The sequence below is a fragment of the Gymnoscopelus braueri genome, assembly GCF_963280865.1.
Source record: "Gymnoscopelus braueri genome assembly, chromosome: 11".
NCBI lineage: Eukaryota > Metazoa > Chordata > Actinopteri > Myctophiformes > Myctophidae > Gymnoscopelus > Gymnoscopelus braueri.
The window spans coordinates 5,605,637-5,628,934 of NC_137613.1; the positions used below are offsets into that span (position 1 = coordinate 5,605,637).

The following is a 23,298-nucleotide window of genomic DNA, read 5'->3' on the forward strand; positions in this document are numbered from 1 at the left end:
AGCCGTGAGAATCTTCTCTTATGGGGGGGGGGGTTCTTGGCATATCTTTTCAAACGGGGGTCCGTGGGCTAATAAGTGTCAATCTGGGGGTCCTTGACATGAAAATGTTTCAGAACCACTGCAACAAAGTATAAATTATGCTTCACACACCTCCATAACTAAATGCATCCACCCCACCCCTCTCTGTTCTCTGTCTGTGGGTTGAGTGACTGTGCTGTGTTATTTGTCGTTGAAGTGCCTCCCTCTACCCCCCCACCCGGTCCATGTGGACAGTACTTTTATATTTTATTTTAACAATCTTTTTTGATGTATTTGTCTGCACAGCCTGCTGTTGTTTATTTATTTATGTTGTTGTTCTTTTTTTTCCCCTTCCTGTCTTTCATGCGGGCTCCATACCACTACTGTTTTGGTTGAGATGCGAGTGGATTTACATAACGGAGTGCTGACTGTAGGGTTGCCACGATAGATCCTTGTATTTCACTGAATCTTATTCGAACACATCCCGGCCCCCTCCCTCCCTCCTCTGGCCCTCTCCCAATCCCCAAAAAACCAAAGGACTCGTCTAGGTTGGTTGGTACCCCCCCCCCCCACAGCTCTTTGAGCCCTTCATGACGCACGTATGCCATCATTCAATTCATCACTCAAAGAAAAAGTTAAAGCAAAATAATGACTTATTTCATTTGAATTTGAAGTCAGATTTAATTTGATCAGGGATCCTTTTTTTTTTGCTTTGATCTTAAAAAAGGGGGTTGTGGTGAATCTTTTCCTTTTTTTTTTACACGGGGCAAGACATCAAAGTTTCAGACGTAACACTGGACCTTCAGTCAGTCAGTCAAGTTGTTGTGCCTTCTGGCGTTCCTCCGTCCGTACCGTTTGGCATCCCTCCCTGAGGCCAGCCAGTGTGTTGGAGCTTCAAAAGCTTCCCAGCGTGGCTGCTGCTTAACTAACGCTCCTCTCTCTCTCTCTCTCTCCGGCGGAGTTTCCAGGCCTTATAGAGGCCTGCGGGGGGGGGCAGGGATACCACTAAGTGACGGAGAGAGCAGAATGTGCTCGTTGTTCTTGATTACTTATTTAATATAAATATCCCTGTAGGAGTTGATGATGGCGGGCTCAGCCCTGCAGGCGCTTTTTGTCCCGACAAACAAACAGAGAGGGAAACAGGCCAGCAGTGTCCCTTTTTGAAAACTGTCCAGCTGTCAAAGTGGCAGTGACACTTTCACAATGCGTCACGTCACCCCCCCCCGTCCCACCCGCTCATCTCCTCTATCCATGATCCAACTCCAACACCCTCCCCTACCCCGTCCACTGACGGCAACCCACCCTCCCCTACCCCCTCCCCACTGACGGACAAAGCACACGTGTGCTTTAAGTACCAAAAGTGAAAGTACTAAAATGTTTGAAAATAGCTCACCTAGCTCACAACGCGTCGCATTGTGAGCTTGTAGATCGGCTATTTTCAAATAGCCCGGTTTTAAAATAGGGCTAAAGTGGTTAATGTACGTTTTATAAAGTAATAATTTATTTCTGCAAAGTAACTAGTTACTAAAGTACAATATTTGCCTCAATAACATAATAAAATACTCAAGTAAAGTACAAATACCTCAACATTTTACTTAAGTAGTAGTACTTTCCGCCACTGCTCTTACGTGTAAGCCACACGAGATGTTTTTTCACACAGAGAACACCCTCCTCCCCAAATGGCTTCGGGTTCACAGTTGGCTAATAGCCAGCTGTGTTCGTTGGGATGTCCCGAGCCCCATGCCAAGCAGAAACCTTTACGCCCCTTCCCTCATTTCTTTTCACGCCTCCTCCAGGAAAGCGAACGACCGCGATTGTCGACATGACGCGCACGTCTTCACACGTTCTCACCCAGACGTATAGAGAAAACTAACGAAAACGGACAAAGCAGCCTCTAGGGGGCGATCTATCTCACTTTCCTCCACTGTTCTTTGGTCACAGAGAAATCTCTATTTTGGCAACCCTATGACCTTCTAATCCCGACTACTAGCATCTAGCTTCTCCTGGGTGTTCTTGGATTGGACTGGGTGGCAGCGGGATGGGAGGGGGGGGGGGGGGGAGGGCCATAGACATATAAAGGTAGACGCCTCATCCGGCTCTGCATGAGGCGTCTGTATCTTGGGCGCCATTTTGGAGAAGGCAAGCTTATCCTGACTACTGGCCAATCACAGCACAGTCTCCCGGAAAAGACGGAAAAGATTGGCCAGGATAAAGCTTGCCTTTTCCAAAATGGCGGCCTCGCTCCAATGAACTGCAGAGGCCAATGAGGTATCTAGGTTTCTATATCTATGGGGAGGAGGGCGCTTCTTGGCCGCAGTGTGGTTGAGTTGGGTTTGGGAATGGCGGGGTTGGGGGCAGTGGTGGAAAGTAACTAAGTACATTTACTTAAGTACTGTACTTAAGTACAATTTTGAGGTATTTGTACTTTACTTGAGTATTTACAATTTCCAATACTTTTACTTCTACTCCGCTACATCTCAGAGGCAAATATTGTACTTTTACTCCACTACATTTATTTGAAAACTTTAGTTACTAGTTACTTTGCAGATACAAATTATTATATTATAAAACATACATTGACCACGTCAGCCCTATTTTATACATAGGCTATTTGAAAATAGCCGATCTACAAGCTCACAACGCGTCGCATCGCGACGCGTTGTGAGCTTGTAGATCTGCTATTTTCAAATATTTTAGTGCTTTTACTTTTGGTACGTTAAATACATTTTGATGCCAATACTTTTGTACTTTTACTCAAGTACATTTTTAATTCTGGACTTTTACTTGTAACGGAGTATTTCTATATTGCAGTATTGGTACTTTTACTTGAGTAAAGAATTTGAGTACTTTTTCCACCACTGCTTTTGTGCTTAGTGTGTATCCAACTAACCCTACTGTATGTGTGTGTGTGTGTGTGTGTGTGTGTGTGTGTGTGTGCGTGTGTGTGTGCGTGTGCGTGTGCGTGTGTGTGTGCGTGTGCGCGCGTGCGTGCGTTTCCAGGATCCCGACCCACTACATGTACCCCCAGGCCTTCATGCAGCCCAGCATCATGCAGATCCCTCACGTTCAGCAGACGGCCGCCCACACCTCCGCCACGGCCAGCTCGCCGTACATCGACTACACGGGAGCCGCCTACGCCCAGTACTCCGCCGCCGCCAGCGCCGCCGCCGCCGCGTACGAGCAGTACCCGTACGCCGCCTCCCCGGCGGCCGCGGGCTACGTGGCCGCGGCCGGCTACGGCTACGCGCTGCAGCAGCAGCAGCAGCCGCTGGCGGGCAACGCGCCCGGCTCGGCCGCGGTCGCCGCAGCCTTCGCCCAGTACCAGCCCCAGCAGCTGCAGGCCGACCGCATGCAATAGCAGCTACTGCAGCTACCGGCAGACACGCGGGGGGGAGGGGGAGGGGGAGGGGGAGGAGGGTGGGTAGGGGAGCCCCACCCCCCCCGTCCCACCCCCAGGCTGATTGGCCCGGTGGATGAGAGGCGGAGGAAACGCAAGAGGAATTGGCCTTAAAAAAAGGGGAGGGGCGTGGCGGTGACTACCGAGTCACTTTTGAACAGTGGTGGAAAAAGTACTCAAATTCTTTACTTAAGTAAAAGTACCAATACTGCAATATAAAAATACTCTGTTACAAGTAATAGTCCAGAATTCAAAATTTACTTGAGTAAAAGTACAAAAGTATTGGCATCAAAATGTACTTAAAGTATGAAAAGTAAAAGTACTAAATATTTGAAAATAGCAGATCTACAAGCTCACAACGCGTCGCGTTGCGACGCGTTGTGAGCTTGTAGATCGGCTATTTTCAAATTGCCTTGGTATAAAATAGGGCTGAATTGGTAGATGTATGTTTCATGATGTAATAATTTATATCTGAAAAGTAACTAGTAACTAAAGTTTTCAAATAAATGTAGTGGAGTAAAAGTACAATATTTGCCTCCGAGATGTAGTGGAGTAGAAGTAAAAGTATTGGAAATTGGAAATACTCAAGTAAAGTACAAATACCTCAAAATTGTACTTAAGTACAGTACTTAAGTAAATATACTTAGTTACTTTCCACCACTGCTTTTGAAGAGGGTTATAGTGGTGATGATGGTGATGATGATGATGGTGATGATGGTGGTGATGATGATGAAGATGGTGGTGATGATGATGATAGTGAGGTGGGAACGTCATACAGTAGCTTTCCAACTTGCTGTGCTTCAACCAAAAACAAACACAAAAAAAAAAATTGCGAAGATTTCGCAAAGTCAGAAAGATTTTATTATTATTATTATTATTGTTGTTGTTATTACTATTATTATTATTATTACTATTATCATTGTAGTAAAAGTACTTATTTATAGAAGAGAAATGCAGGAACTAATCCCTGTGTTTGGTGTAGGTGTTAACAAGCCTTATTCAGTCCCATTGCTGTCTTTATAACGTTAGCGTAAAAAGGATCCGTTTTCTCTTTCGTTCCACAACAAAGGTTCTTCAAAGCCCTCATAACCTATATTTATTATTGTTACTATTACATTTCAAGGGCTCTTGTCGTTCTTATTTTGTCTTTTCAAGTGCATTCTGTGGACTTAATACTTTCTGATAATCAGGGAAATGGAACCGTTTCCAATATGTTTAGCTATCAGCTACGCGACGAACGCTATACGCGACCACAAAGCTACGTCAGAGAGGAGAGAGGAGGTCGCGGGGTCGTGGCTCGTCGCGTCAAGCGTATCTTTTATTTATTTATTTTTTGAAGAACTGCCTTTTTATCTTCCTGATGCTGAATGTCCCTTTTTTCCCCCTTTTTTACTCTGTCTCGACCTCTCGACCTATGCAAAAGCAAACGAATCAACCAAGAGACAAAAATAACTGCAGGAAAAGTGAAAATGTCATCAACTCTCTGACTCGTTTGACTGAACGGGGGGCACAGGCGAACCGAACAACACAAAGCCACTTCACAAAGGAAAGACAATGAGAAAAAAAACACCAAATCGGTCACTCGCTCCACACGCACGCACACACAAGCACACACACACACACACATCACTCCCTACACGTCAACACGGACGGACACGCACACAGAGTTGCACACATAGCAAGTCGAAACACAAAGAACCCAAACCCCACCCCGCCAGGTCGGTTTCTCTCTGGCTCTGCATTTTGGGATGGAGTCTGAGTGAAACATGGATAGAGAGAGAGAGAGAGAGAGGGAGAGAGAGAGAGAGAGGGAGGGAGGGAGGGATAAACTGAGAGAAAGAGGAAGAAAGAGAGAGAGACAACAGCTGCTGTTGGGAGAGAGAGAGAGAGAGAGAGAGAGAGAGAGAGAGGGGGGAGAGGGGGGGGGGCCTCCAGCGCCACACAGACGGATTGCTCTGGAAAGAACGCATCACTTGTGCTCATTTGTTGAGCTGTCACATTTTAATCCCTGCATGGGCCCGTTTGGGAACCGTCTCTCTATACCCCACCCCACTCTGGTCTCCCCCCCATTTGGCCGTGCCCCTCGACAGCACTTTTTAGCCTCTGTCCTGTAGCTCAGTGGTTATCAAATTTGGGGGTTGTCCGGGGACCCCCCAGTCAGGGGGTCCTTGGGGCGCCCCCAGCAACAACAAAAAAAGGAACAGTTTAAACACCTAAAGCACCTATTTTTATATTTCGGCTATTCGGATACTTGGGCTATTCCACAACGTTTAGGGGCCCCTTGGCATGAAAATGTTAGAGAACCACTGCTGTAGGCCTATAGCTTGTGAAAAGGGCTAATGTCTAATGTCAGGGCTAATGTCAGGCGCACACACACGCACACGCACACGCGCACGCGCACGCGCACGCACACGCACACGCACACACACACGCACACACACACGCACACATGCACACACACACACACACACGCACACGCACACGCACACGCACACACACAAGTGACCCCCCCCCCCCCCCCCCCTAAAGGCTGTCACCAAAGCCCCCCCCCCAGCTCTGACAACTGGCCTGCCTCACGTGTGTCCAGGGTGAAGAGGGGAGGGGGGAGGGGGGGACACACGTTAGCTCCTCCCCCCTCCTGTGTGCCTTAACGTTTGTATTGCTATTTAAGAGAAACATTTTGAAGAAAAACAAACAAAAAGAAAAACACAAAAAAAAAAAAGAGAGGAGAGAGAAATGTAATATTTAAGATAGGCTATTTATTTTGAGAGTTGACCATGTTGACGCTCTAAAGGTAGACACTTAGCGTCGGTACTGTATTAATAATAATATTATGTACTCATCTCAAGGCATATATAAGTTATTGAGTAGGTTTAGTTGTAATTTTATTATAATTATTATTATTATTAACATACTCAACCAAAAATGTTGATTTTAGGAGTTATTTAAGATACAATTCTTGTTATGTGCACTGTACAATTCTATATATTTTTTGCCTTTTTTGAATCCTTTAGGACAGGACATTAAATACTGGGCTAGCTTAAAAAATTCCTTTTGTATAAGAGAACTTTATTTAAATGCAGGCCTATTTTGCGTGCAGATTGTACTCTGCCCTCTTGTATGTTTCAGAGCTGTTGGAAAAAGTGAAATAAAAAGAAGAAAAAAAGGAAAAAGAAAAAAGAATCCAGATGCTAAGTAGCAAAAATGCTGCTTTTTTTCCATTAAGCGTGATTTATACTCCATGGCGGTATAAATTGAGCTTTAGAATGTATAGTCGTTGTCAAGGGTTACAGTAGCTGTGCTTTTTGCTTTATTCATCAGACGGGCTATTTTACACTGTTGGGAATTTTTATACTTGAACGATATTTCTTACAAGGGAAAACATGAAAAATAAATGACAAACACACACACACACACACACACACACACACACACACACACACACACACACACACACACACAAAACTTTTTAAGGAAGCTTTTCATTGTCACTGGATGAAGGCATGTAAAAGTGTTGCTATTTAAATGCAAAGGTCCTGTTGTTCATTTTCAAGAATTTCAACACTATTTACTCAAAAATTTTAATAAAAATGTTCTATATTTAAAGAGCTCAGCTTGTGGCGTTTCATTCTGTGGGGTCAGTGAGGACATTTCATTTCTAGAAGTGAAAGTACATCAAGCACTCACATATACTTTGGTGTTCTGTGATGTTCAGTCTGATTTTTACTGTATGTGTGCTCTTCATCCATGGGCTGATTCTTCATTTACATTAACCACTGGTAGGCCCTGAGGATATTGCAAACTGGGCCCCCAAATAATTGGCAAAACCCTAAGATTATACTGATTATGTATGATATAATTCAGTCCGGGAATGCATCTCTGTCGTTTTCGAAGCAATCGTGAAAATGTGTGCAAATCTTTTAATGTATAAATGATACGTTTTTAACTCAAATACATTTCATTTTGGGGGTCCTTGACATGAAAATAGTTTGAGAACCACTGATCAGGATTCAGAAGACATTTGTAGAATCCCTAGAAGCAAAGATTTTAGTTACAAATGTTCGCTTTAAAAAACATACATTCAAAGATTTGCACACATTTTCACGATTTCTTTTCCAAAAAATAGCAGATCTACAAGTTCATCGTGCGGCACTCAGTACCGCGCTATGAGCTTGTATATCTGCTATTTTTGAATAGCCAAAGAAATCTCAAATGACACAGATGCTTTCTCAGTCTTAATGGGTTAAAGTGATATCTTAGTTTTTGTTCAAATAACTTTTAAATAGTTCTATATTCTGATGGAAATCAATGTTACAGCGTGTTTGTCCAGTAACAGGGTTTCCTTGTCTCAGTAACAGGGGTCCCCCAGTCACTCTATTTCTGTAGTAAACAGAAAATACTTTTTCAGGTTGGGATACCACTTTTAATCTAACCAGGAGATAGATTCAGGTGATATACTTTTACAAGCATCTCTTAAATGATAATGGATTTTAGATTTGTGTTTTAGGTTATTCGAATTTTAGATGGGCAATTGCATTTATTACATTTGACGTTTTATATTGTAATCAGCTAAATAATTCAGTGTTTTCAATGGCACCTGTCTTTTTAAACACCTGTGATCATGCTGAACAAACATAAAGCATATATCTCTTAATTATAAGCCCTATTGTGTACTTCTTATGATGACAGGGTCGCATGAAAATAGTAGATCTACAAACTCACAACACGTTGCATCTCGATGCGAGCTTCTAGATGTGCTATTTTAACATTTAGGGGAAACTTTTTTAAACTTCTGAATGAATGCCTATAATGAATGACATCCCCAAAAACAGGGATGGATGGATGCCAGGTTCAAAGTGTTTAATATGAAACGTAAGAACCTGCTTTTAGACGCGTCTTGTATGTCAGTGCGTGTGTCTGCCTGTCGTTTTCCCCATCATGCAAACACAACACACACCAGATGTTGTGCTGCTCCTCATTGTGCGACACACACACACACACACACCAAACACATGCTCACGTTACAAGCCCCGAAGCCAGACGCCGACTCAAAATGGAGTCTCTGGAGGCGAGGAGACCCATCAATGATTCATCCACTTTCAAATCAATAAATAATGGCAAGGAGAAGCGAGCCTAAAGCTACTGTAGCTGCCATACCTGTGACCGTCCCTCCCTCATGTGGCAGAGGGCAGGCAGGGAGGATTTCAGTCCCTGGCTGGAGATGAGATGACACAGCAGTGACCTTATGGGTCAGCAGCATAAAATATGGACAGCGTCACACCATTGGTTTCTACAGACATTAAAATGGCTATTGGCTGAAACCGCAGCGAGGGCGGTTCTTCACTCGGTGGAACCGGTAGAAACCCTAGAAACATACCCTGCTTTAGCATTCATTTGAAAATAAATGGGACCATAATGTCACCCCTGTTACTATACTGTCATCCCTGTTACTATCCTGTTGTCATCCCTGTTACTGAGGATTCAGTCCTGTTACTTGTATAACTTGTATTCTGATATAACTTAATAAATTAAAAGGCAAATGTAGAATAAATTCATCTCATGTTAATTTAAAATGTTAATTAAAAGTGACCAGTAATCCACACAATGTTTTGTAATATAATATATTTCGTTTTGAAACCTTTTTCTTAAAAAATAAGGTGCTGTAGGGGTATCAATTGCAAAAATGCAGGTTGATCTGTGAGAAAAAAGTAAAACTGAGTGAAAACACAGAGTGTAACAGGGGGAATTAATCTTTCTGTCATGAACCGTTTGTTGTAGTGGTGTTCCTAGTGTTTCCTGTCTGCCCTAGTTGTTGCCAGAGCCGTATAAGAGAGTTATGAGTTATTGACTCCCATTGTAAGAATGGAATGCGGAAGTGCTCTCGATCTCGATGAGATAGCTCCAATGTTATAGCCCATAGCAGCCCGCTTTGCGGCGAGATCAAAGTGTGACGTTACTCTCTCTTCTACACTCTGATTGTTGTTACCTGTCTTGTCTCACCTTGTCTGTAATTGCAAATGTAGTTCACCTGTGTCCCGTTCAGTTTCAGCCAATTATATGTTGATTGTCTTTTGAGTTCACCTGTGTCTTGTTAGTCCTGTGTTTATTAAGCCCTGTGTTTGTGAGGGCATTACTAAGCCAGGTTATTAGTTGTTGTCATCTGTGAGTATGTCTGTTCCAGATCTGTATCTACTGTACATGTCATTAGTTTGTTTACCGATATAGTTCAGTTTCCCAGTTTCCGTTCTTGTTTTTTCATTTCTTAATAAACACCCTTGAATTTATAGACTGCTCTGCCTCTGTCTCATTGCTTGGGTCCAACAATCCTGTCTCACACCTTGACACTTTCATATTGTATGACATTTGTTCTAAATATGTTTTTAAAACATTTTCAAAAAGCAATTTAAATGTTGGTAACAGGGTTGACAAAATGCACATGCATGCTGATTAAAAGTGTGGGAAAAAATACAAAAAATAAAATAGCCTGAGCTGGCACAGCTCATGTTTCTGATAGGTACGGATCTACTTCATCCATAAAGGGGCTTAAAACTTTTAAAATGTTATTAAAAAAATCAAAATGGCACGTTTTCATAGGATGAGGATGATTATGATGCACACAGTGGTTTTGGTATGGCACTCACTCACACAGACAGTTAGCCTCATCATGTGAACTATGTTTGTGTATCACCAGACAGACAGACGGTGGTTAACATAACATTAGTCCTGTGCATGGGTCTATGTCTGCATGATGTTTTTACTTCTCAAGAAGAGCAGATGTTCTATTTTTAGTGTTGTGAGAGTGTGTGTGTTGGTGACTGACTGACTAGGAGATCAGACACACACTGAGTCACTGTCCGCTCCGGGAGGTCCTGACCGGGTCTTGTCTCCCCTCAGCTCTGCTCTGCTGTCAGCCTGTCTGTCTGCTCTCACAGCTGTTCACTGCTGTTGCTTAATTTGGAAGTCCTGGAACTGGAAGAGCGGCGGACCGGGGTCCTGCAGTGTGTGCGTGTGTGTGTGTGTGTGTGTGTATGTGTATGTGTGTGTGTGCGGGGCAACACTGACTGACAGACGGCCAGGGGAGGCTAGGGGACCGCCGCGCATAACGGTTCAGCATATAAACGGCTCAACAACCACCAAAAAGCTCACCTAACAGCCTATAGCCTGACGACTACCGGGGGACATCGACTCCAACCTGCCACTGATCTGATTCTATTAGAGGTAAATCTTTTGATTGTTGTGTGACGGCATGTTTCTGGGTGGGTAGTTACTAGTGGGACTGGGTGGGTAGGGTGTGTGTGCGGTAGGCTATAGCCTCCTACTCCCCCCCCCCCCCCCCCCCCCCCCCACACCCAGGGGAAAGGCGTCCAAAATGTGCGTTTTCCTATTTGTTACCGCAGAAGAATAGAAGAATACACAATGTCCCCAACAAGCCTTTGCTTTGTTGTCACTGACTCACCCCTCGGTTTTCCATTCGTGTGTGTGTGTGTGTGTGTGTGTGTGTGTGTGTGTGTGGCTGCATGTTCCAGAAAATAAATCGGCAACGACGTTGGAATTTAAATAATGTGTATTTTAGTTTAAACTTGATGTGTTTGGGTCAGTTCTGCCCCCCCGCCCCCCACGTGGAGTGTGTGTTGTGAAAGCATCATCCTCTGTAAGCCCTGATACATGACTGCTATATGACAGTCAGTCATGGATGAACTTCAACATAAAGTTTGCACTTTCTCCCCTTTTGGTCCGTACATCTACATAAACGTTCATATTTCAAATATAAAGTGCCGACCTCATGGCCACGGATGTTACGATTATGTACGGTTCCTCATAAGTACCCGTATCATTCAATAAAAAGCATTTTAGTCGGATTGGTGGCCATTTCCTCCGTATTGTCTCCATGTGCTTTCAACCACGCGACCCTATCGGTTGGAAGGTGTATTGCATTCCGATACATTATAACTCTATGAGAAAATGGCCACCAATCGGATTCAAAGGCTTTTTATTTAATATACCGTTGGATCATACAGGTACTTTTGAGGGCCCGTACATAATTGTAACATCCGTGCCATGGGGTCAGTACTTTATATTTGAAATTTGAACGTGTTTGTAGATGTACGGGGGAAAAGGTGCAAACACTAATGAGGTTCATCCATGACGGTCATGACAGATGACCGTCTTGTGGTCCATGGCAGTATGCTCTCATCATGTCAGCATCATGATGACAACAATGTTTATTTATGATGATACAGACAGGCTACTATCCGTGTTGACTTGGCGCTGTGAGGGCATTTATAGATACTAGAGCTTTTACTGAACACATTAGTAGTTTTATGTTTGATTCCTGATAATAATAACCTTGCTTGCTGGCTGCCCCCAAATATAAAATGCTGCACCTGTTTTTGACATAATCTGATTCAATGTGTAGCCTATGTGGAGTTCACACAGGGATATGGATATAGTATAAGCTGTCATATCTGTTCATCATTTCCAGTGGTGTAAAATAACTACAAGTACATTTACTCAAGTACTGTACTTATAAGTACAATATTGAGGTATTTCTTTTTACTTTACTGGAGTATTTCCAAATTTCAGTACTTTTATTTCTTCTCCATTACATCGCAAATATTATACTTTTACTCCAGTACAATTGAAAACTTTAGTTACTAGTTACTTTGTAGGTTTAGATTATTATTACAAAACATACAATAACTTCAGCCCCATATATAGTCCGGCCATTTGAAAATAGCCGATCTACAAGCTCACAGTGCGTCGGCATTGTGAGCTTGTAGATCGGCTGCTATTTTCAAAAGATTTGTATACATTTGAAAACTAGAAATGGGACATTCTGCATAATGAGTTCTTTCTACTTTTGGTACTTCAAGTACATTTTTGATACCAATACTTTTGCTCTTCTACTAAAGTCAATTTTGAATTCCGGACTTTTACTTTACTACATTGCAGTATTGATACTTTAACTTAAGTACAAAAATGGAGTACTTTTTCCACCACTGGACTAGTGGCTCAGGAGGTGGAGAGGCCGCCGACGAAGTGTCCTTGAGCAAGAAACTCAACCCCATATAACTGCTGCCTGTGAGCCGGTTGGTGCCTTGCATGGTTTACTCCGCTGTTGTGTGTGTGTGTGTGTGTGTGTGTGTGTGTGTGTGTGTGTGTGTGTGTGTGAATGTGTGTGAATGTAATGCACATTGTAAAGTGCTTTGGATGAATCTGATATGGCAGTGGCTCAGGGGTAGAGTGGCTGGGTAGAGTGAACTGGAAAACCGCAAGGTTCCCAGTTTGATCCCGGGCTGGGGCGCTCCCCCAGAGTTAGTGTCGAAGTGTCCTTGAGCAAGACGCTGAACCCCTAATTGCTCCCGATGAGCAGGTTGGTGCCTTGCATGGTTTCCTCCGCCATCGTCGGTGTGTGAATGTGTGTGTGAATGGGTTAATGGCACAATCAATGTAAAGCCGAAGCGCTATATAAATGCACCATTTACCAGTTACCATATAAATGCACCATTTACAAACTGAACACATAACTGAGCATAATCTAAACTTATCTCAACGATAACATGACCAAAACAATGAGTCAAAGTGGTGTGTGTGTGTGTGTGGTGATGTGCTGTCATCTCTGCATATCAAACATCAACACATTACTATATCACACGTACAATATGAGTGTAAAGTTTCCCAGGCAGTAAAATGACAATACTACAAGATAACTGCTTTACCACATGAGCGATGCCATGCCATGCGAGGAGATGCGAGAGTGGGGTCCCAGTGGTTCTGAAACCTTTTCATGTCAAGGACCCCCAAAATGATACGTATATTTTTCTCAAAATATGTTGTTCCAGGGACCCCCCAGAGGCAAATATTTGAGTTACAAATGTTCGCTTTAAAAAAAATAATATATATATTCAAAGGTTTGCACGAGTTTTCAAGATTTTTCAAAAATAGCAGATCTACAAGCTCATAGCGCTATGAGCTTGTATATCTGCTATTGTAGCTTGTAGATCTGCTACAGCTTGTAGATCTGCAAATTTTGAATAGCCAAAGTATAAAAGGTTAAAGTGGTTAAAATGATTGTGATGCTATATTAACACATTTTGCTGGGGACCCCCTGGAACCCCCCCAAGGACCCCACTTTGAGAACCAACGGTCTAGCCAACACCTACACCTATATTGAATATGATTTTATTGGAAACAAATACTTTGCTGTTGAACAAAAAAAACGTCTCACAGACTACTAAGAGACACTTTTTTTGGGGTGTTTGTAATGAGGCAGGCTATGTTTTGGGGCACCTAGGTATACCTCGAGAAAGGAATGCTCACCCCCAGGTCCCGGGTTCTAAGGCTCAGGGAACGGTGTCGCATGTTATCCCCATGTCTCAGCCTATTGTCACCCTGTCTCTCTCTACAATTCTGTATAGGAAGAATGGTATCTTTGAAGTAGTTTTTCATGAAGCCCTTCATGGCCAGTGGAGTCCAGTGAAGGCCTATAGCAATGGGACCTTTATCCTGCTTTTCCAGTGCATGGTACCAGCTTTTTTATGGTTTTCTATTAGGAAAAGGTCCCAGGCAGGTATACGTGGTGCTCTGTTGGTGTCACCTCGGCGAGGTTTTCGAGTGAGCTGAGGCGATAGCAAAAGGTAATGTGAAAACCCTGCTAGACTAACTGATAGAGTTCGTTTTCCAGAGACAGCATTTAGCTTTAACTTTAGCATTGTTTAGCACTCTGTCCTACAATACGTCAGAGGGTTGGACTATATACGATGACGACCCGACACATTGACAAGACCTATCAGTGGTGGTCTGGTGGATAATGAAGTAATTAAGGCTAGGTTAGAGTCGAGTTGAGCCGGCACCAATGCGGAAAAAGCAACATCGGGCCTAGAATAGGTTACACTGGGCCGGGGCCCATGGCATGGCAGCAGCAAAACCCCAGCCGTGGCCCGATATAGCCCCTAAGATCAGATAGCAGGCCGTGGGGTTCAGCAGACAGAATGCAGCCGGTAATACCACACGGTCGCGCTGAAGATGACACGTGTGTGCGTGTGCGTGTGTGTGTGTGCGCACGTGCGTGTGTGTGCTTCTCAGCTGTTCCTCAGTGACTCAGCTCTCTGTATGGCCCCTTAGACCATGTCCCATGATGCACCAGCACCTGTCCCGGTAAAACCCCTCAGTGTTCATTTAACTCTGAGAGTGTACAACTTGAACCAAATGGACCCGTGCTGTTCCTATCGCACTGTATCTCTCACCTCTGCTGTGTGTGTGTGTGTGTGTGTGTGTGTGTGTGTGTGTGTGTGTGTGTGTGTGTGTGTGTGTGTGTGTGTGTGTGTGTGTGTGTGTGTGTGTGTGTGTGTGTGTGTGTGTGTGTGTGTGTGTGTGTGTGCGTGCGTGCGTGCGTGCGTGCGTGCGTGCGTGCGTGCGTGCGTGCGCTCGCGTGCGTGCGTGCGTGCACTCGCGCGCGTGTGAGTTCTGCTGGTGTCCTAGTTTCACACTTGGACCAGAACTTAGTGTGTCAGGTGCTATTAACAACTTAAACCTTATACTTAAATGACCGGGGTCCCCCCGGGCTCTATATTAGGCCCATTCCTGTTTTTCCACTCTCTACACTAAATATCTTCACCAAATATAGCTGATCTACAAGTTCACGTTGGCGACGAGCCGACGACGCGTGTCAGCTATTTTCTCTGAGTTACATCGGCACGCAGTGGTGGAAGAAGTAACAAGGACTCAAATGCACAATTTGAGTCCTTATTATAATGCTAGAATAACATGAATGGATTTCTGCTTATTATCAGATGCACTGTAGAGAACGTCATGCTGCAAATGTGTTCCTGGATGAGTCTTCAGGGACGTCTACTGGAGAACATTACCTTATCTATCTTTATAAGTCTTTATAAGACACTCCAGGACAAAAAAAAACACTTGACGTGAGCCTGAAAATATGAGTTTGGCGGGGGGGGTCCAAATGGGCCCTTACAGGAGAGTTACAGGGGTCCTTGAAATTGAGAACTTTGAGAAACACTGTGCTAATCGTTTGTGGCTGGCCCACATTCAAGGAATGAACTGGATAAGTGGTCCACAACCAGTCCCAACAAGAATGAACTGGATAAGTGGTCCACAACCAGTCCCAACAAGAATGAACTGGATAAGTGGTCCACAACCAGTCCCAACAAGAATGAACTGGATAAGTGGTCCACAACCAGTCCCAACAAGACCATCATGTTAACCAGGTCATGTCAGGTTAGTTAGTACACATACCGCACAGACAGACAGACAGACAGACAGACCCCTGGCTGGGACCCAGCTCATCCCAATTCAATGAACACACTCTGGGTTTCACTGTGTGGGGGCCTGTAGGTTTCTAGGCTTTCCACTAGTACACTGTCTTAATGCTGTCAGTGGTTGGGAACAGAAATAGCGTGTGAAGCCTGTGACAGGCATCTGGCACCGTGGGGACAATCCTCTGGAGAGATGACGAGATGACGCCCCGTCAGGCTCTGTTTGTGCTGGTCCGGAGCAGCATGATTCACTGACGTGTATATACCGTGGAGGAAAGTCCAGCCCTCGTTGAGATATAAACGCCCCGGGGTGGCCGGGGGGGGGGGTTGGGCTTGATATACTTTGTTTTGCGTGAGTCTGACACGTTGTGAGGTTGTAGATCTGCTATTTGTGGTGGCTGGGCCACACCGGCACGTATAGGTGTTTTCACACATGTGACCCTTTCAGCCTCGGTAGTGGACTCAAACCATGACCCAGCATAATGGACTCAAACCATGACCCAGCATAATGGACTCAAACCATGACCCAGCATAGTGGACTCAAACCATGACCCAGCATAATGGACTCAAACCATGACCCAGCATAATGGACTCAAACCATGACCCAGCATAATGGACTCAAACCATGACCCAGCATAGTGGACTCAAACCATGACCCAGCATAGTGGACTCAAACCATGACCCAGCATGTGTGAACGTTCCAAAAGAACTCAGACCCCTCTGAAGCGAACTGTACTCAGACCACCTCGGGGAGGTGGTCTTCGGTGGTATACCGTTCGCTTCTAGTCCGCGTTGTGGTTCCCTTGACTTGTGCTCTCGAGGTTTGTCATACTCAGAACGCATGCTGTGCCAACCCTAAAAATGAACTGCCTGTATAGTGTGAACAGAAAGAGGACCCATGCAGGCACCACCAGAGCTGAAGTGGACCAGAAAGAGAGCAGAGTCCTCATTGAAATGAACTGACAATGTGAAAGCAAAAAGACCTCAGTCCCTTTTCAATTGGTCCACTTCTTTTCTTGTGTGTGTGTGTGTGTGTGTGTGTGTGTGTGTGTGTGTGTGTGTGTGTGTGTGTGTGTGTGTGTGTGTGTGTGTGTGTGTGTGTGTGTGTGTGTGTGCATCTATGTCTTGAATGCATGTATGTACTGTATGCATGATGTCCTGAATATGCTACGCACAGTAGCGAGTACAGTAGTATATATATATATATATATATATATATATATATATATATATATATATAGCTTATTGCAAGGATGCAATTGAACGTGTGTGTCCTCATTTGGGTCAGCAGAGTGACATCAGTGGCTGTAGAGAGGGTGTTTGTGCTAACAGGGTAGATATATGATCAGGCTTCACTGATAACCAGCAGCTCAGGTGACTCAGGAGAAGGTGTCCATAGCTCTAACATATCTGCTCTCTCTCTCTCATCATGTGTCTTCTTCCCCTTTCGTGGAACTGAAGTGAACGCAGCGCATACTTTTTAACAGCTGCACCTTCTTTTCAAAGACAAAACATACTGTATGGCAGTGGTTATCAACCTTTTCAGGCCGCGACCCCCCCAAAATAATATTTGAACTGGGGATCAGAGCACTACGTCACCGGACTTCACATGACGTGTCAGCCTGTATGCCCATGTATGGACGAAAGGGGGACAGACTTTTTTGGCTGGGGCCATGCCCATGTATGGACGAAACAGGTACAAAGCCTCATGTAAGCCCGACCCCTTGGGTCTGGCAAAAATAGACAATGCAAAGGAAAACCTAAGCTAACATAAATAAAATAACAGAACTCAAATAACTAGAGAACTGAGTTGTTCATAGCCCAGTCTTTCTCGAAGCTTCCAAAGGCAGGTTAGGAAAACACAAGTCTTTTGGTTTGGGGTGAAAGACAGAGTTAGTAATTCTCTTCTGCTGAAGCTGCCATCTTTATAGGAGACTGGCTGTGGCCCCCAGCCAATCCACTGCCTGTGTCAAAGGGCCTCTTTGTGGGGCCGCCCTAACATGGACAGGGCACCTGTGTTAATCTATGAGGTGCCGCCCATTAACCAATAAGAAATGCCCTTACTTAAAGAGCAAGTGCAACCCCCTAAACTCTGTTACATCCCCCCCCCCCCCCATCTGTGCCATTCTGTTTGGTCCAGCCCAATCACACTGGAAGTCAGACACAGAACAGAACAGCAGTCAGGTAAATGTTAATTCAATCAAACTTAACATAATATTGCATTTTTCCTCTACATCAGTGGTTCGCAACCAGTGGTCCGGGGACCACCAGTGGTCCTTGAGGGGGTTCCAGGGGGTCCCCAGCTAAATGATAGATATTTAGGAACCAAATGGACCCCTTATCATAAGGGTCTCATGTGTCTGTAACTCAAGAGGGTGTACAAATGGAACCAAATGGATCCTAACAGGTCCATTTGGTTCCATTTGTACACTCTCAGAGTTAAATTATCATTGATTTTACAATATGATTTGGGGTCCCAGAGATAGAAGTGCCATTAAATGGGGATCCGTAGCATAATGCATGACAGACTGGGGGTCCTTGAAATTAAATTGGTTGAGAATCACTGCTAGAGCAGTAAAAGTCTTCTCTTATCGGGGGTCCCTGGTATATCTTTTCAAATGGGGGTCCGCAGGCTAATAAGTGTACATTTGGGGGTCCTTGACATGAAAAGGGTTGAAAACCCACTGAGAAAATGAAAATGAAAACGGGACCGCAAAATATTCTAAACTTTCCGCGATTCTGCCAATAATCATAATCTTTGAGACTCACATCAGAGTTTTTGCCGGGCCAAACAAGAGAATCACGTGACTTGATCCCCTTCCCCTATTCGCTCATTCTAGGACATGACGTATGTGTAGGCAGAAGAATAATCCAACCAATCAATGAGGGCACAATATATACATAATGTTCAAATGATCGGTAACGGAGGACCTCTGTACAGGCTTATGTCATAGACATGGGACTGATGTCATAGACATGGGACTGGCCACATGATGTCACAGACATGGGACTAGCCACATGGAAGTCCCAGATCCACATGGAAGCTATAGATTTTAATTTTTTTGATCAATGGGATCCGTCTTGGGAGCCCAGGAAGACCTCCAAGACACAAAACACAAAATACCATGACAACAGATCCTGAAGCTTTAAAAAAATCTGTAAATGAGCCGCCTCACCTCTCATATATAGTCACTATAGTATTATCCTACTGACCCTTTCCCCACTGTCACCTGTTCCAGGTGGGTCGCCATGGATACGATGCTGATGGAGCGGCTGGAGCAGGCGGTGGTCCGGCTGGAGCAGGTGTCTGTGAAGATACAGATGACCAACGGGATGACCAACGGGGACAGCTGTGTCAACGGCATGGACGGAGGTAAACAGCTGGCTCTCAATAGAGATGTATTACTGATACCGTTTTCTCCTCCCCCGATACCCATTCAGATACCCATAAACGTGCATATCGGTCGATACAGCGTACCGATCAGTGAGGATGGTAACAGTGCATGTATGTATTTATTTGTCCTTCTGCTCCCCAGCTCTGGCTCAGGGTGTGGAGGCCTTTGACCTCTTATTGAGGGGTCCTGTGTCAGAATACCTGGAGAAGAGCCGCGCTCTGGGAGAGGACGTGGCAAAACATGTGAGTATGTGTGTGTTTGAAGTTGTATTGAGGGAGGACATCTTCATACATGTGTGTGTGTGCGTGTGCGTGTGTGTGTGTGTGTGTGTGTGTGTGTGTGTGTGTGTGTGTGTGTGTGTGTGTGTGTGTGTGTGTGTGTGTGTGTGTGTGTGTGTGTGTGTGTGTGTGTGTGTGTGTGCGTGTGTGCGTGCGTGTGCGTGATGGACAGATACAAATGTGTCCAGTCTCCTAAATCCACACGATGATCCTGCTTGCAGACACAGACACACACTTGTTGAATGTGGGCAGCACTGGGCTGGTCTCCCACACACACACACACACACACACACACACACACACACACACACACACACACACACACACACACACACACACACACACACACACACACACACACACACACACACACACACACACACACATACTGTACATAGAACAGCTGTCTTAGACAGGGCCCCCTTGGCACAGCTGCTGTGTTAACACACTTTGTCTTTTGTAGCACAGAGCTCTGTGCCTGTGGGGTGTAGAGGCTGACCCCGGGTCAGGTTTTACATTCTCAGAGTTAACTTAACACTCAGGATCTTTACGGTGTGTTTGCCTGCCCTAACCAAAACAGTCATATCTTCAACAGAGTGCTGGCCAGTGTATTGTCGTCACCAATAATGCATATAATAATACATCTGCATAATATTCTTTTGAGAATATGAGAAACATTCAGTAGTATCTCAATATTATTGAGATGTTCTTAAAGGGATTGTTGGCAACATTAAGCCTAAATTTGAAAAATATCTATATATATATTTTGCATTTTTTCCCCTCTATCAGCCACTATATAATGATGCTGGGGTGTTTTCCTGCATTGAAACACAGTCCTCTTTCTGAAATCCGTATTTTCCCTACTGTTTATGTTTGTCCGGGGCGTAAATTAACGCACGCATGTGCGCATCCGTGCGCGTCCGTGTCCGTGTGAACTTTTTACTTTCGGTTTTAAAACGCTCTCAAACTTCGTTTTTGAGGCACATAATTTACTTTTCAGATAGCGTTTGGATAGAATTTAGTTGTTTAACTTCATATATGTGGTCAATTTGCCATGAAAGAGCCTATTTAAAAATAAAAATTCAGAGAACCGGCAGGGGCGGGCAGTTCCGCGAATTGTATCCGAATAAAGCAACCTATATTCGGCATGGCCCGTTTAGAAGTCCCCTTAACTCTATGGAAGTCCTCCCTGCGTCACCCCCTGGTGGTCGGGGAAACGAACTGCTGGAGTTTTTTTCTTTGTTTTTCTTTTGTGTTTCTGAACTTGCCTACAATCCCTTTAAAGGAGAATTCCGGACTACGTTTTTCATACCTTTTATATGATGATATGACCATATATCCTATAGGACGAGTGGTACAATAGAAACATTTCATAACTCCATCCCGAGTCCACTGCAGCTAAAAAAAAACGAGCGGACGGTCAATGCGCTAGATAGCATATTCTTTTTTGTTCATATCTGACTTTCCTAATGACAGAAAACTGTCCACGGTGTCTGTGTGAGATCAGACGAGCCCCTCCCTCCGGAAGTCTCGCAAGACCAGATTTCGCCCCCGTGATCAGCTTGTAAACACCAAGGCGGCCAGTGTTGCCAGATTCTGTGAGAGAAACGAGCAACCAGGTCTAGGAAAACCAGCCCAGAAGAAGCGACTATGGGCCACATGTGCACTTTAACATATACATCAGCTATTTGAAAATAGCAGATCTACAAGCTCACAGCGCGTCGCGGTGCGACGCGCTGTGAGCTTGTAGATCGGCTATTTTCAAATAAAATCTTGCGGGGAAATTATAATAAGCAGATCTGGCGGCCCATTTGGGACAAAAAAACACGGTGCCGTCATTAGGAAAATCAGATTGCTATATATTTGACTATGGCACTCGGAGCCGTGCTACTGTATGAGCTTGTAGATCTGCTATTTTTTAATGGCCAAAGAAATCTTAAAATGACAGAGATGCTTTCCCCGGTCTTAATGAGTTAAAGCTGCAATAGAGCTTGTAGATCTGCTATTTTTGGATAGCCAAAGTATAAAATAATAGTTGTAGCTAAAAACTCTAAAATGACACGGTATGTGAATGGGTTAATTCTGTCTCAGTGTGGCCTAATTGTGGAGCGTTTTAGCATCTGTCATTGGTCCAGAAGCATCATCTAAGGCCTTAGAGAGCAGACCTCCAGTCCTCTCTGCCAACTTCTTTATTTCAATGGAAACAGATTTATATAAAGACTGGGACTCTCCCCCCTCTTAACCCCCCACTTAGATGTGAATGGGGCTGGGAAACCCAGGGATAGTTATACCAGTGAGTACGGGAGGTCTACGGACCTATGACTTATACTTGTCTTAGATGTGTGTGTGTGTGTGTGTGTGTGTGTGTGTGTGTGTGTGTGTGTGTGTGTGTGTGTGTGTGTGTGTGTGTGTGTGTGTGTGTGTGTGTGTGTGTGTGTGTGTGTGTGTGTGTGTGTGTGTGTGTGTGTGTCGTGCCGTGCGAGAGGATGTGTTTTCTTGACTTGTCCCCTTCAAAAAAGCCAGGGGAGTAAAGTATGAACTTTGACCTCACTATCGACACCCCAACCCTCCTCTTCTCTGGCGATGACCCCTGTTCCTGCTGGGACTGTGTGTGTGTGTGTGTGTGTGTGTGTGTGTGTGTGTGTGTGTGTGTGTGTGTGTGTGTGTGTGTGTGTGTGTGTGTGTGTGTGTGTGTGTGTGTGTGTGTGTGTGTGTGTGTGTGTGTGTGCGTGTGTGTGTGATTTCTGCTCAGTGACAGTTTTGGCGACAAACAGCTCTATTATTGTCCTGGAACAGAACAGACAAAGACAACAGAAAGGAACCCTTAAACCAGTGGTTCTCAACCTGTGGGCCACGAGGGTATTGCAAGTGAGCCCCCCCAACAAAATTGGTAAAACACTTCAGAGCGTAAAGATGAGATAAAAAAGTGATACCAATAAATAAGAACTTAAAAGTATACTACGCTAGTTCCAATGGCCCCGATTCATAAAGAGGGTCGTAAATATGGGGTAAATAAAGTTCGTAAAGGAGGTCGTATTTTTGGTACTCACAAACTGACGTGCAATTCATAAAGGGGTTCGTATATCCCAGAGACGTGCGTATGACCAGGTGTAGGAGCTGATTAATCTCGAAGTCTGCATCCAACAGCATCCAACTTTAACGTCACTTTACGGCACAGTGTTGCCATGTCCGCTTATTATAAGCGAATTTGCGCTTATTTTTCTGTAAAGCTGCTTGTAAATATTGGTAACAGTGGGGTGTGGTTTTTTGGGCTTGTTTCTAAAGTGTAGTTGGTTATTTGGGCTTGCTTCACAATTGTTCAATTGTTTTAACCGGTGGTTCTCAAATATTTTTATGTCATGGACCCCCAAGTTAATATGTAGGGTAATTTATCCCTATAAGCCCCATCTGAAAATGTTTTGTGCCAGCTGGAGGCAGATTTGGTTTGTTAGAATGTTTACCAAATATTCCACATTTTATTACAAGATTTTGTGTGCTTATAATCGCCTAAGTGCCAGTTGCTTCTTTTGGGCTTATTTTCATAGACCTGGTTGCTTATTTCTCTCACAAAATCTGGCAACACCGGAGTTGCAGAAGTTTAACTTCTCGTCCAGACTTACAGCTGTCGGCCGCATTGCCTTGACACTGACATAGAACTTGAACATCATTCTGATCTGTCTGGAAGCGAGTCCCACTATTGCACGATGGATCAGCTGAACGTAATGTGTAATGTTTACAAGGTTTAATCCCGCCAGCAAATAATAGACTAATAACCTGGAAAGGATATAACATTGCTCACGTTTACCAGGTAAAAAGATGATGTTGAAAATAAATCCAGGGCATACAAGTGGAACGCTGCTATCCGATTATGGACCAGAGCTTATTGATTACTTATTGATTAAATTAGTTAAATTTTGATTAATATATCACTGTCC

General features: G+C 44.3%; 2 protein-coding genes across 2 annotated transcripts in view; both read left to right on the forward strand.

Moving 5' to 3' along the window:
• Window positions 1–3,383, forward strand: part of rbm24a (RNA binding motif protein 24a) — an 18,637-nt gene extending 15,254 nt beyond the window's left edge. The window contains exon 4 of the mRNA XM_080441941.1: window positions 3,019–3,383. Within this exon, the coding sequence (XP_080298067.1) occupies window positions 3,019–3,376 (358 nt within the window). The 3' untranslated portion in view covers window positions 3,377–3,383. The remainder of the gene's footprint in view (window positions 1–3,018) is intronic.
• A 7,068-nt stretch (window positions 3,384–10,451) lies between these two features.
• cap2 (cyclase associated actin cytoskeleton regulatory protein 2) overlaps window positions 10,452–23,298 on the forward strand; it is a 64,519-nt gene continuing 51,672 nt past the window's right edge. Inside the window, exons 1-3 of the mRNA XM_080441927.1 lie at window positions 10,452–10,633; window positions 18,930–19,063; window positions 19,227–19,327. Coding sequence (XP_080298053.1) covers window positions 18,940–19,063; window positions 19,227–19,327 — 225 coding nt within the window. The 5' untranslated portion in view covers window positions 10,452–10,633; window positions 18,930–18,939. The remainder of the gene's footprint in view (window positions 10,634–18,929; window positions 19,064–19,226; window positions 19,328–23,298) is intronic.